The sequence below is a fragment of the Microcaecilia unicolor genome, chromosome 1 (assembly GCF_901765095.1).
Source record: "Microcaecilia unicolor chromosome 1, aMicUni1.1, whole genome shotgun sequence".
NCBI lineage: Eukaryota > Metazoa > Chordata > Amphibia > Gymnophiona > Siphonopidae > Microcaecilia > Microcaecilia unicolor.
The window spans coordinates 102457683-102471364 of record NC_044031.1 but is presented as its reverse complement, the minus strand read 5'-3'; the positions used below and the strand labels follow the sequence as shown (position 1 = coordinate 102471364).

Genomic DNA, 13682 nt, shown 5'->3' with positions numbered 1-13682 from the left:
ATCTAAAAGACACTACAAATATTTTTTTAAAACTGCACAAAAAGTAAAATAAAGAACAAATAGCGAAAAATTCGCAAAGACTCTTTTCCTGGACCTGAGAGGAACAGAGATAAAAACCTACCGCACCTCAACGCGGAAAAAAGAAAAAAGAAAACTGAGGGAACGTGTTCACACGATAGGCGGGAAATCAGTCCGCGCATTCGCGGTGCGCGCGCACGCCAGAAGACGCTGGCAACCATGCCCATCTGTCCCCTGCCCCCTCCATTCATCCCTATCCAGCAATTCCCCTCTCTCCCTGAGCCCTACCCTCCCTCTTATTTTCTTTTCCACAGAGCCTATTGGACACCTGCTAGAGTAGCCAGGATTATCAAGAGTCTTCACTACAAATGCTGGTCCTGTCAAGAATCAGATGGATCCCTTGCCCATATGGTTTTTTACTGTAAGAACATAAGAGCGTACTGGCGACTCATTTGGGCTAAATTGTGCCTTATTTTTCATTTGCCTGCGTTAACAGTGCTCTCTTACGATGTTGTGCTATTAAGGGCTTCTACTCCTAACCTCTCTATCCTAGAATCCGATAAGAAATTATTTAATATATTGTTGGCTGTTGCTTTACACTTAACCGTTTCAAACTGGAAAAATAATGTAAATCTAAATTATAATGAATGGTGCAGTTATGTGTGTGTGATTAGGAAATATGAAACAATTCTGGCCCATAAACACCGGTGTGTTCCATCTGTCTTGAAGACTTGGGCTTGTTTAGATTCAATTTGTCAGACTCCCACTAGCACTACCTGATTACTGTATATAGCTGATTTGATACGTGTATTGTCATGAAATGCTGATGTTGTTCTGTTTTTTCATTTTTGTTTCTTTATTTGCCATGGATTATTGTTACTGTTGGTTTTTCCTTTTTGTTTTGTGTTATGCTTGAAAAACCTTAACAAAAATATGAAACAAACAAAAAAAAAGACGACGCTGGCAAAACGTTTTTTATATTTTGCTTGCAAAATGCCGATTCCTGGGCCGACGTGGACGTTGACCCACATGTGAGAACGAGCAGCCTGCTTATCCTCGGAGAATACTGGGAAGGCAATTAAAGAAATTCATGTGTGCCATGCCACACAGAACATAGAGTTGGATTCTAAATTGCTATTTAGTTGATTTTCGCAGCTGACCCATAAAGATGACCTCTCTCAGACCTGGATAAGAATCCTTCTTCCGTGGGGGGGGGGGGGGTGAGGGTTTGGATATTTAAAAAAATTATTGTACAATTAACAATGTATCTTTGCATTATTATGTTCTTAATTTTAAAAAACCCACTTACTGAGAAATCAGTTTTAAAGAACTATTTAGTAGCTGCATATCCAGTTGCTGGAGAATTAGAAAGATCTTCATTTTAATTTCTGCCTCTTGGCTTTCTTCTTGTTTTACTTTATCCAGCAAACGGAATGAAGACAGGTCTTCACCTTCGACTGTAGCAAATCCAGGACCAAGAATATTAGCAATAGGATCTCTATTGGCTGCAAGAAAATTCAAACTATTATAAACATTTAAAAGCTTTAAAAATTTATAAAGTACAAATAAAATAGTATGCATCCACTGAAATACATAATAAAGGAACTACTATTTACATTTGAGATCTAATGACATAAAAAATCAAAGCTGTGTAAACTAAATGATGTTCATGGAAGATAGTAATTTATGGGCCCCTTTTACTAGGCCGCATAGGCGCCTACGCACCCAACGCACACCAAATTGGAGTTACCGCTCGGTTACTGCGTGCCCTTGCGGTAATTTCAATTTTGGCGTGCGTCTGAAAAATATTTTTTATTTTCTGGCGCACGTAGCGGACGCACACCAAGTGGCATCTGACGCGTGTAGGTCATTACCGCCCAAATTCTTTACCGCTAGGTCTATGGCTGGCGGTAAGGTCTCAGACCCAAAATAGATGCGTGGCAATTTTGATTTTGCCGCACGTCCATTTTAGGCAAAAAAGGGCCTTTTTTACAGGTGAACTGAAAAAAATGGTTCTGCGTGCGCCCAAAACCCGCGCCTACACTACCACAGGCCATTTTTCAGTGCGCCTTTGTAAAAGGACCCCTATGTTACCACTCAATAAATCAATGAAATAATATTTCCAGAGCCTTTCTATGCACATGTGCAACAAATTCCATACTACCACAGCTGAGTCAGTTCAATTTATAACCTTTTGCTGAGGGCAGATGTCGGGTTCTCGAGGCAGAACCGGAATTCGTAAGCCCTTGGGCCACTGCCGAGGAGTGGCAGGCAAGACCACCCTGGAACTGGATACACAGAAGAGCAGGACTGGAACTCAGGACTGGAGTAATAACTGAGGCAGGCAACTAGAACAGGCTGAACAGGAACAGCTTCACCTGCACTTGACCACCGTTCCTCCGGAGTTGAGCTCCGGAGTGCAGGTGGCCGGCAGGACTTGCAGGATAAGGCAGGAACTGATGATCCAGAGGACCCACCCTGGGTCTGGGATACACGAGGGAGGCTGGGCACAGAACTAGACTAGGACTAAAAGCTGCACACAGCCACTAAACCAGAAACACAAGACAGACTAAGGAGACAAGACGTACACAAGGCTAGGCAGAGACAGGATTCAGGACATACACTCAGGATATACACACTAGCTAGGCAGAAGCAGGACTCAGGAAATACAAGCAAGCTTGGCAGAAACAGGACTCAGGGTATACAAGCAAGCTTGGCAGAAACAGGGCTCAGGGTATACAAGCACGCTTGGCAGAAACAGGACTCAGGATATACAAGCACGCTTGGCAGAAACAGGACTCGGGGTATACAAGCAAGCTAGGCAGAAACAGGACTCGGGATATACAAACAAGCTAGGCAGAGCAGACAGAAGAAGTAACCAGGAACTAGCAGAGTCTTTGGGCAGGCAACGGACAATAGAATAAACCAGGAGCAAACAGAGTCTTTGGGCAGGCAGCAGGCAGAGGAATAAACCAGGAGCTAACAGAGTCTTTGGGCAGGCAGCAGACAATAGAATAAACCAGGAGCAAACAGAGTCTTTGGGCAGGCAGCGGACAATAGAATAAACCAGGAGCAAACAGAGTCTTAGGGCAGGCAGCAGGCAGAAGAATACACCAGAAGCTAACAGAGTCTTTGGGCAGGCAGCAGGCAGAGGAATAAACCAGGAGCAAACAAAGTCAGGACTGAAGCTTCAGCAGCTCCAAACACAGACAGAGAGAAAATGGCTGAAGCTTCAGACTCCAAACGCAGAGAAAGGCAAAGGAAGGACTAGCAGTCCACAGACACAAAACAAAAGGGCAAAAGCCCACACAGAAGGACTGGCAGTCCACAGACACAAATAGCAGGTGGGCAAGAGCCCCAGAGAAATGCTAAGTAGCAGCGCAACAATGCACTCACTAACCTCACGACCTTATGGAATAACACTCTTACTTAGTATGCAAAGGCCCTGAATGCAAGCACAGCACTTCCTTATGAAGGCTCTCACTGATGATGTCACCTACTGCAGGACAGGAGCAGGAACACACTCACACCAAGGAGAGGCTTGGAACACATAGGAAGAACAGGCAGGAGCCATCTTGGAAGCTGGCACAAAACAAGCGTGAGCCATCTTAGATGCTGCCTCCTCAGAGAGGCATAGCCCACACAGGTGAGGTCTAGTGAAGCAATCAGCACACAGAGACAGAGACAAGACTAACACAGAAACAGACAGAAGCCAGCATAGATGCTGACCCCCAGAAATAAGGTAAGTCTGAGGGTGGTCACGACCCGAGACGTGACAGCAGAACAGTTCCAATGGGAAGGCAATGGGTTTATGTGACTGAACTAGTATGGTTAAGCAATGCCTGATACAGGTAATCAAATTTGCTCAGAAAATAAGCAGATTTATCAGTGGGACTCCCTAGATTGGAAATACTTTAAAATTAAAAGGGGAACAATCATTATCATTACTGAAAAATGAAAGGGGACATGCTAGAGGCTTATAAAATCACGAGTGGAGTAACAGGTGAATAATGAAGTTATTGGCCCTTTCAAATAGTGCTAGGTGTCACAGAATCAAGGTAGATGAGCTCTTGGACTGCAGCTGGACATGCGGCAGACAAGTCCCCTGGGCTGGCACAGGGCAGAAGTCAGAACAAGAACCAAGACAGGACTGGGCAAGACATGACAAGGCTAGACAAGACAGGGCTAGAATAAACCAAGTGAGACTAGACAAGGCTGGGCTAGGCAAGGCTAAACTAGGCAGAACTAACAAGGTACAACAAACAAGGCAAGGACCAGATCCAGATGAGGCAAGGAAAGCAAGGCAAAGGGCTAGAACTGGAACCCAGGCAGAACAAGGCAAGACACGGAACTAGGCTAAAACTGGGTCCAGAAAAGGCAAGACAAGGCAAGGACTGGATCCGGACAGGAATGAACAAGACAAGGCTAGACACAACAGGACACGGGAAACAGACAAAACAAGGACTGGATCCAGACGAGGCAAGGAGAGCAAGGCAACAGGGCTAGAACTGAACCCAGACAGGAACAAGGCAAGACAAGGAAACAAGTCTAGTACTGGGGGGGGGGGGGGGGGGGTTGTTACATTTGTACCCCGTACTTTCCCACTCATAGCAGGTTCAATGCGGCTTACATATTACATACAGGTACTTATTTGTACCTGGGGCAATGGAGGGTTAAGTGACTTGCCCAGAGTCACAAGGAGCTGCCTGTGCCTGCAGTGGGAATCGAACCCAGTTCCCCAGGACCAAAATCCACCACACTAACCACTAGGCCACTCCTCCACTTGAGACAAGGCAAGGCTAGTCAGGGCAAGAACTGGATGCAGACACAACAAAGAGCGAAACAGGACAAGGCAGAAACAAGGCAGGGCTGGAACTAGACAGAAACAAGGCAGGGCAACAGGAATAAAAGAGACAAGGCAGGAACAGGGCTTGGCTGGAGCAGGAACCAGGAACAGAGCTTGGCTGGAGCAGGAACCAGGAACAGAGCTTTTAGGAGCAAGGCTTTCAGGAACAAGGTTTGCAGGAGCAAGGCTTTCAGGAGCAAGGTTTGCAGGAGCAAGGCTTTCAGGAGCAAGGTTCAGAAACAAAGAACATAGGAACAAAGTTTCAGGGACAAGACACAAAGGAATAGGGCTAGGCAGGAAACAAGGCAGGAACTTGGCAAGGCAAGGCTAGAGCAGGAACAAAGCAGGAACTGGAACCAAGCAGAGAAGACACAGACAAGGCTAAAAGACCTCTTCCAAAGGAAAAGCATGAAAGTTCCAAGGTTCATTATAAAAGACCTCACTGATGATGTCACAACTTGAAATGAGGCTTGGAAAACATTGAGGAAAACAGCAGGGCACTAGCACGAGGTTAAGATACTGGGACACCAGACTGGGGCTTGGATAGACTCTGGAGTGAGGCTTGGATGCAGGAACATCAGAGTGAGGCTTGGATAATCTCTGGAATGAGGCTTGGATAACAGGAAAACAGGCAGCAGAGGCATCAATGCAGGGAGAAGGCAGTCAGGAGAAGCCACGGAGCCTGACCACTGGAAGGAAAGATGAGTATGGACACAGGAGCATTGGCCATGGCCGTGACACTAGGGCTACAGGACAATCCATGAAACCCACCAGTAGCAGATTTAAAACAAGCTGAAGAAAGTACCTTTTCATTCACCGCACACTGAACTCTGGAATTTATAGCTAAATGATGTGGTCAAGGCATCTAGCATTATTTAAGCAGCACTTATCATGAGTAGGAGCCACTCCTGAGTAAATTACATTCATTGGCATCAGTCATGGATTTTCAGTGTCATTATCTAGAAAATCCCACTGACCGCTCTGACACTATCCGGATACTGCCAGGCAGAACTAAAGCAGAGTCAGAAGTTACCCACTTAGTGGCAATATTCAGTCCACCAAATAATTATCCAATAAAGATAGAGCAGCAAAAAGACTGTCCTAATTTTATCTGGGTACCTATCTGAAATATCACCAGTCCGGATAACTGCCAGGGTGGTCTTGGGGCAGAACTAAAGCAGAGTCAGAAGTTACCCAGTTAGTGGTAATATTCAGTCCACCAATAAATTATCCAATAAAGGTAGGGCAGCAAAAAGACTGTCCTAATTTTATCTGGGTACCTATCTTAAATATAACCAGTCTGAATAACTGCCAGCAGCTGCATTATACCATCCACCATCTGGTATAATGCAGCTGCTGAATAACTGCCAGCAGCTGCATTATACCAGATGGTGGATGCTTGGAATGCCCTCCCGCGGGAGGTGGTGGAAATGAAAATGGTAACAGAATTCAAACATGCGTGGGATAAACATAAAGGAATCCTGTTCAGAAAGAATGGATCCTCAGGAGCTTAGCCGAGATTGGGTGGCAGAGCTGGTGGTGGGAGGCGGGGCTGGTGGTTGGGAGGCAGGGATAATGCTGGGCAGACTTATATGGTCTGTGCCAGAGCCGGTGGTGGGAGGCGGGGCTGGTGGTTGGGAGGCAGGGATAATGCTGGACAGATTTATACGGTCTGTGCCAGAGCCAGTGGTGGGAGGCGGGGCTGATGGTTGGGAGGCGGGGATAGTGCTGGGCAGACTTATACTGTCTGTGCCCTGAAGAGGACAGGTGCAAATCAAGGTAGGGTATACACAAAAAGCAGCACATATGAGTTTATCTTGTTGGGCAGACTGGATGGACCATGCAGGTCTTTTTCTGCCATCATCTACTATGTTACTATGTTAGATATTCAGGTATGGTCTGGCGCTTAATATCTGGGCATAAACAACAGACAGTGATAATTTAAAAAAACAAAAAAACTGACCACCGTGAGCTAAATATTGGGTGAGGGGAGGGACAAGTTACTTACCTTTAAGCAGGTGTTCTCAGTGGACAGCAGGATAGAAGTCCTCACAACATGTGTGACATCACTGATAGATCACAGTGCAGGAAATACACCAGCTTTGATGTATCCGGAAGCTTTTGTAGAGATTCACAGTGCATGCACACCATTTCTCACTTGCCTGTGTTGCGTGGAACCACCTCAATCTATTAATACAGCTTATTGCAGAATACAACTCCTTGAGGAGGTGGAAGGATATGTGAGGATCTGTATCCTACCATCCACTGAGAACACCTGCTACAGGTGAGTAACTTGGTTTTCTCCAACTGCAAGCATGATAGCAAGTCTTCACTGCCTGGGACTCCCTAGAAACAGGCTACCTTCAATACAAAAAGGGGAAAATAAGAATAAGTGCTGCAATAGGCAAAGACCAACAAATATTTTTGGTAGCCCCTATCCTTTTCTTTATTTTATCCTTTTTTTTTCAGAAGGCAGCTGGTAATTAAAAGAACTGGGGTTAGGAGGCATGACGTTGGATTCTAGTCCTCAAAGAGATTCTGAAGGAATAGACAGCAGTGATATATGAATGTATGGGCCAGAAGTCCATGCTTCAACTCTGAAAATTTCCTCCATGAAGGCTGACTTCAAGTGGGCTACCAGTGCAGCCAAAGCTCTGACACTGAGAGCTACGACATAACCCTCAAGAGCATACTTGCCTGGGCATAAGCAAAGGACATGCAGTCTGCTAACCAATTGTATAGAATACTTTTGGTGATATCAGCTCCCAATTTATTAGGGTCAAAAGAACCAAAAATCTAGGTGGACTTCTAAGGGCTTTAGTGAAACAGAAAACTAAAGCTCTCTTACAATCCAATGAACGCAATGCACTTTCATCTTTGTGGGTATGAGACTTTGGGAAAAATATTGCAGGACAATTGACTAACTGAAGTGGATATTTGACATTACCTTCGGAAGGAACTTTGGATAAATGTGCAGAACCACTCATTTCTAAAATTTACTATGATGTATATCAAATACTGGAACCTGGAGCTCACCTATCTGTGCACTGAGGTAACTGCCATCAAAAACAGAACTTCCAGGTCAGTTACTATCTAGAGGCTACAAAAGGAGTTTCATCAGCTGGGTTAAAACAAATGAGAAGTCCCATGACATTATAAGAGGCTTGAGGGGAAGCTTCAATAGAGGAAAGTCCATATAAATCAAAGGTTATGCAGAAATGGGTTTTTCTTCTGCATGATAGTGATAAATGCCAGCTACACAAAGATGTACCCTAATGGAGTTGGCTTTCAAACCTGACTCAGACAAATGTGGAATATATTCAAACACTTTTATATGGAATCTAAGGTTTAAACTGTAAGATCTTCTAGTGGAATCTCCCCTGGAAGCCAAAATAACCTGAGATTCACTATCAGGCAGATTCAGAGAAGCCAAAATGACTCTGTCAAGATCCAAACTGTGAGGGCAGCCAATTCGATACTGGGCAGCAACAGAGACCCATGAGGAGAATTTTGCAGCTTCATGAGATTTATTATGGAAAGTTCAAGTACAAGAAGGAACCCACACCTACCTTGGCCCAAAAGAGGCTATGAGAATCATGGTGCACTGGTCCTGTCTTAATTTTAGCTGAGAATGCACTATCGGGGGGTTTGGAGGATAGGCATACAAAAAATAAAATTTCCCCAGTCCAGAAGAAAGGCCATGTGTCCCTATCCTAGAACGGAACTGAGGAACTTTCCTGTTCTGAGGATGTGAAAAGACATATCAAGAGTGTGCTCTACTCCTAAAATATCTTCTGCACCACCCCCATATCTAGGGACCACAGGGATGGTTGAAATACATGACTCACCTGTCTGCCAGAGCACTGTCGTTTCCTGCCATGTATATGGCTCCAAGGGCTATCCCATGAGAAACAGCCCAGTTCCAAATCATGACAGTTTCCCAGCACAAAAGGAAGAAGAAAAGAACATAAATGTTGACATACTGGGACATACCGAAGGTCCATCAAGCTCAGAATCCTTTTTCCAACAGTGGCCAATCCAGGTTAGAAGTACCTGGCAAGATCCCAAAACAGTAAAATACATTTTATGCTGCTTATCCTAGAAATAAGCAGTAGATTTTCCCCAAGTCTATTTTAATAATGGCTTAGGAAGTTTTCTTTAAGGAAGCAATCCAAACCTTTTTTAAACCCCGCTAAGCTAACTGCTTTTACCGCATTTTCTGGCCACAAATTCCATCGTTTAATTATTACACATCAAGTGAAGAAATATTTTCTCCAATTTGTTTTAAATTTACTACTTTGTAGCTTCATTGCATGCCCTCTTGTCCTAGTATTTTTGGAAAGAGTAAACAAGCGCTTCACGTTTACCCATTCCACTCCACTCATTATTTTATAGACCTCTTACATATCTTCCCTCAGCCATCTTTTCTCCAAGCTGAAGAGCCCTAGCCACTTTAGCCTTTCCTCATAGGGAAGTCATCCCATCCCCTTTATCATTTTTGTCACCCTTCTCTATACCTTTTCTAATTCCACTATATCTTTTTTGAGATGTGGTGACCAGAATTGTATACAGTATTCAAGGTGAAGTTGCACCATGGAGCTATACAAAGGCATTATAACATTCTCATTTTCTCTGTTTTCTATTTTTTAATCCACAATAGAACACTACCTCCCATCCCATGATTCTCCAATTTCCTCTGGAGTCTTTCATGAGGTACTTTGTCAAATGCCTTTTGAAAATCCAGATACACAATATTAACCAGCTCACCTTTATCCACGTACTTGTTCACCTCATTAATCCATGCTTTTGAATATGCTTTGTAATTTTGTTCTTTATAATAGTCTCTACCATTTTGCCTGGCACTGACGTCAAGCTCACTGGTCTATAATTTCCCGGATCACCTCTGCAACCTTTTTTAAAAATTGGTGTTACATTGGCAACTCTCCAATCTTCCATTACCATGCTTGATTTTAAAGATAAATTACATATTATTAACAAAAGTTCTGCAAGTTCATTTTTAAATTGTATCAGTACTCTGGGATGAATACCATCCAGTCCAGGTAATTTGCTACTCTTCAATTTGTCAAATTGCACCATTATATCTTCCAGGTTTACAGAGATTTCACTCAGTTTCTCTGACTCGTCAGCTTTGATTACCATTTCTGGCACTAGTACATAAATAATGCCACACTGGGAAAAGACCAAGGGTCCATCGAGCCCAGCATCCTGTCCACGACAGCAGACAATCCAGGCCAAGGGCACCTGGCAAGCTTCCCAAACGTACAAACATTCTATACATGTTATTTCTGGAATTGTGGATTTTTCCCAAGTCCACTTAGTAGTGGTTTATGGACTTGTCCTTTAGGAAACCGTCTAACTCCTTTTTAAACTCTGCCAAGCTAACCGCCTTCACCATGTTCTCCAGCAACGAATTCCAGAGTTTAATTATGCGTTAGGTGAAGAAACATTTTCTCCGGTTTGTTTTAAATTTACTACACTGTAGTTTCATCGCATGCCCCCTAGTCCTAGAATTTTTGGAAAGCGTGAACAGACGCTTCACATCCACCTGTTCCACTCCACTCATTATTTTATATGCCTCTATCATGTCTCCCCCCAGCCATCTCTTCTCCAAACTGAAAAGCCCTCTAGCCTCCTTAGTCTTTCTTCATAGGGAAGTCGTCCCATCCCCGCTATCATTTTAGTCGCCCTTCGCTGCACCTTTTCCAGTTCTACTATATCTTTCTTGAGATGTGGCGACCAGAATTGAACACAATACTCAAGGTGTGGTCGCACTATGGAGCGATACAACGGCATTATAACATCCTCACACCTGTTTTCCATACCTTTCCTAATAATACCCAACATTCTATTAGCTTTCCTAGCCGCAGCAGCACACTGAGTTTCATTATCGACAACGACACCCAGATCCCTTTCTTGGTCCGTAACTCCTAACGTGGAACTACTACTACTACTATAAATCACTTTTATAGCGCTACCAGTCATACGCAGCGCTTTACAATTGAACATGAAGAAAGACAGTCCCTGCTCAAAAGAGCTTACAATCTAAATCAGGACAAACAGACACCTTGCTTGACGTAGCTATAATTTGGGTTCTTTTTTCCCACATGCATCACCTTGCACGTGCTCACATTAAACGTCATATTAAATGTATCTTGCCCAAATCTTCCTTGAAGACCAAAGAAAAAAATATATAATCTCTCCACTACAGCTTTGTGTTCCCTGAATGCCCCCTTTGCCCCTCAATCATCTAGTGGTCCAACTGATTCTTGCTGGCCTCTTGCTTCTAATATACCTAAAAATGTTTTTACTGTGTGTTTTTGCCTCCAACGCAATTTGCCTTCCTTATCAGCGCTTTGCATTTGACTTGCCATTCCTTATGCCGTTTCTTATTATTTTCAGTCAGATCCTTCTTCCATTTTCTGAAGGATTTTCTTTTAGCTCTAACAGCGTCCTTCACTTCACTTTTTAACCATGCCGGCTGTTGTTTGGCCTTCCTTCCTCCTTTTTTAATACATGGATGGGCTTCCAGGATGGTATTTTTGAACAGCATACACGCCTGATAAAAAATTTTGACCTCATCTGGTTTTTTTTACCATTTTTCTCATTTTATCAAAGTCTCCTTTTTGGATTTCCTATGTCTACTTACTCCAGAGCCAATATCAAATCTGATCATATTATAATCACTGTTATCAAGCAGCCCCAGCACCATTACCTCCTGCACCAGATCATGTGCTCCACTAAGAACTACTCTCTGCTTGTTGATGTAGTGTATTGCAACATAAATGTCAGTCTGTACCAGTATAATTAAGCCTTAATTCCAGAACATTTGATGAAGTTTCTCCTGGGCAGATAATGATCCCTGAGGTTGGAGTCCACCCTCATGGCCTTCCCAGCCCAATCTGAACGCATGTTCTAACAACTGTATGGTATGGTTGAATTTGGAAAGGGACACCCGTCAAATTAGATGGAATCATCTACCAGGACAGAGACCCAGAAGTATATGGTGAAAAAGATGATGGCTCAGAGCCTGCGAAAGCCTCAAGTCCACTGCATGTTCAAGGTTCATTGAGCTTGTCTCATTTGGACACATGTCATAGGGGTTACATGTACCATTGAGGCATGTGGCCCAATGTTCATGTTCCATGCTGATGTCTGTTGCTTCTTCTGAATTTACTCCACTATGGACTCAAGAGTGATGATTCTTTGCTGTGGAAGAAAGGCTTTTGCCCAAGTTGTGTCTAGCAGAGCTCCTATGAATTTCAATTAAGTTGATGGACTTAGCTGAGCCTTGGGAAATTTTATGACAAACCCTAGTAACTCCAGTATCTGAATGGTGATGTGAACCAATTCTTGAACTTTTACCTGAGATGTGCTCTTTATTAGCTGATCAGCCAACCACCCAGACAGGGAAGCAAGTATACTCCCAGTAGATATGCTACTACTATGACCAAGCTCTTTGGGAGTAATTCCATATAGTAAGCACTAACACTTATATGACAGCATAGGTGCTACTCTGTAAACACAAACATATTTGAAATAGCACATATTTTACAAATGGGCTGCACATTTACATATATAACTTATAGACTACTATAAGTTATTCTTGAGAAGCAATAGAAGCCTGGAAACTAAGCTTTTCTGAATTTATGTTTCAATCATTTTTATTGAAATTAATGCAACAATATACAACTGTGAGAGTCTATCTTCAGACCAATACATAATACACTCTCTAAGTTGAAAACAGATCTATAAAACATTGGAACAATGTACAGAAGTTACCCATCCCCCCACCCCCAGGGAGCCGTGCACCATGAGGAAAAATCACTGTTGCAAAAGAATCTGAAGAAAATAATATTAATGTTCATATGTATGTTCAAGATCAATTTCAGGACTGGGAAATGTTTGCCAAAAGGGTTCCCAAATTTTACAAAAGCAGGAACCCGCAGCATCTGCAAAATCACGGAGCTGAAGCCGATCCATTCTCATCTGGTAGATCATGTAGGAGCGCCACTGTTGCCAAGAAGTTGCAGCAAATGACATCCAAGAAAACAAGATCATTTTAAGGGCCATCAAAATTACCATATGTAAATAAGCCTTACATCCCCTTGGGACAGGCCCATCAAAAATATAGTCATCAAACAAAATCACTGGTGACTGCTGAACTGTTAGCGACCATAAACAATGGAACCCAGTCAGCAGCCCAGCCCAAAACTGCTATACAGCTAAGCAGGGTCAAAACATATGGCCCAACATAGCTGCGGCCAAGCCCATTTTGGACAAGTCCCATCAGTGTACAGCCCAGCACGAGTAGCCCGCTGAGGGGAAAAATATAAATGAAAAGCAAACTTATCGAGTAGCTCACGGTGCGGGATGGTAACTATAGCCTTCAGTATGGTGAGAATAAATGTCTGAAGATGGGAGTCAAATAATTGAAACTGCAGGTCTCCACTCCAAGCAGCTGCCAATTTAGCAAAATCCGCATACGCGGTGGTGTCCAGTAGATAGTGATGATAGAAGGTTAGGGGAGGACAAGCTGTTGGGACCCCAACGTATGTGCGTCTGAAATCGTCTCCTGAACATCTTCTGTAAGATTTTCCTAAGCCAGGGATTGAACATAATGCCGCTGTTGAAGGTATGCATAAAAAGTCTTGTTGAGGAAGCTGGTATGATTGTTGTAACTCCGCAAAGGTCTTCATGCATCCTTCCTCAGCCACCACCTGAAGCAGTTACTTAATCCCTGAGCCCATTGGGCAAATAATACTATAACTCTGACCTGGCGGGAAAGAAGGGTTATTAT

The 13682-nt window shown here is 43.4% G+C and overlaps 1 protein-coding gene across 1 annotated transcript in view; it reads right to left on the bottom strand.

Annotated features, from left to right (window-relative positions):
* The window catches only part of ARMC4 (armadillo repeat containing 4), a 445023-nt gene that overhangs the window by 387792 nt on the left and 43549 nt on the right, over positions 1–13682 (bottom strand). The window contains 1 exon segment of the mRNA XM_030199274.1: positions 1328–1523. Within this exon segment, the coding sequence (XP_030055134.1) occupies positions 1328–1523 (196 nt within the window).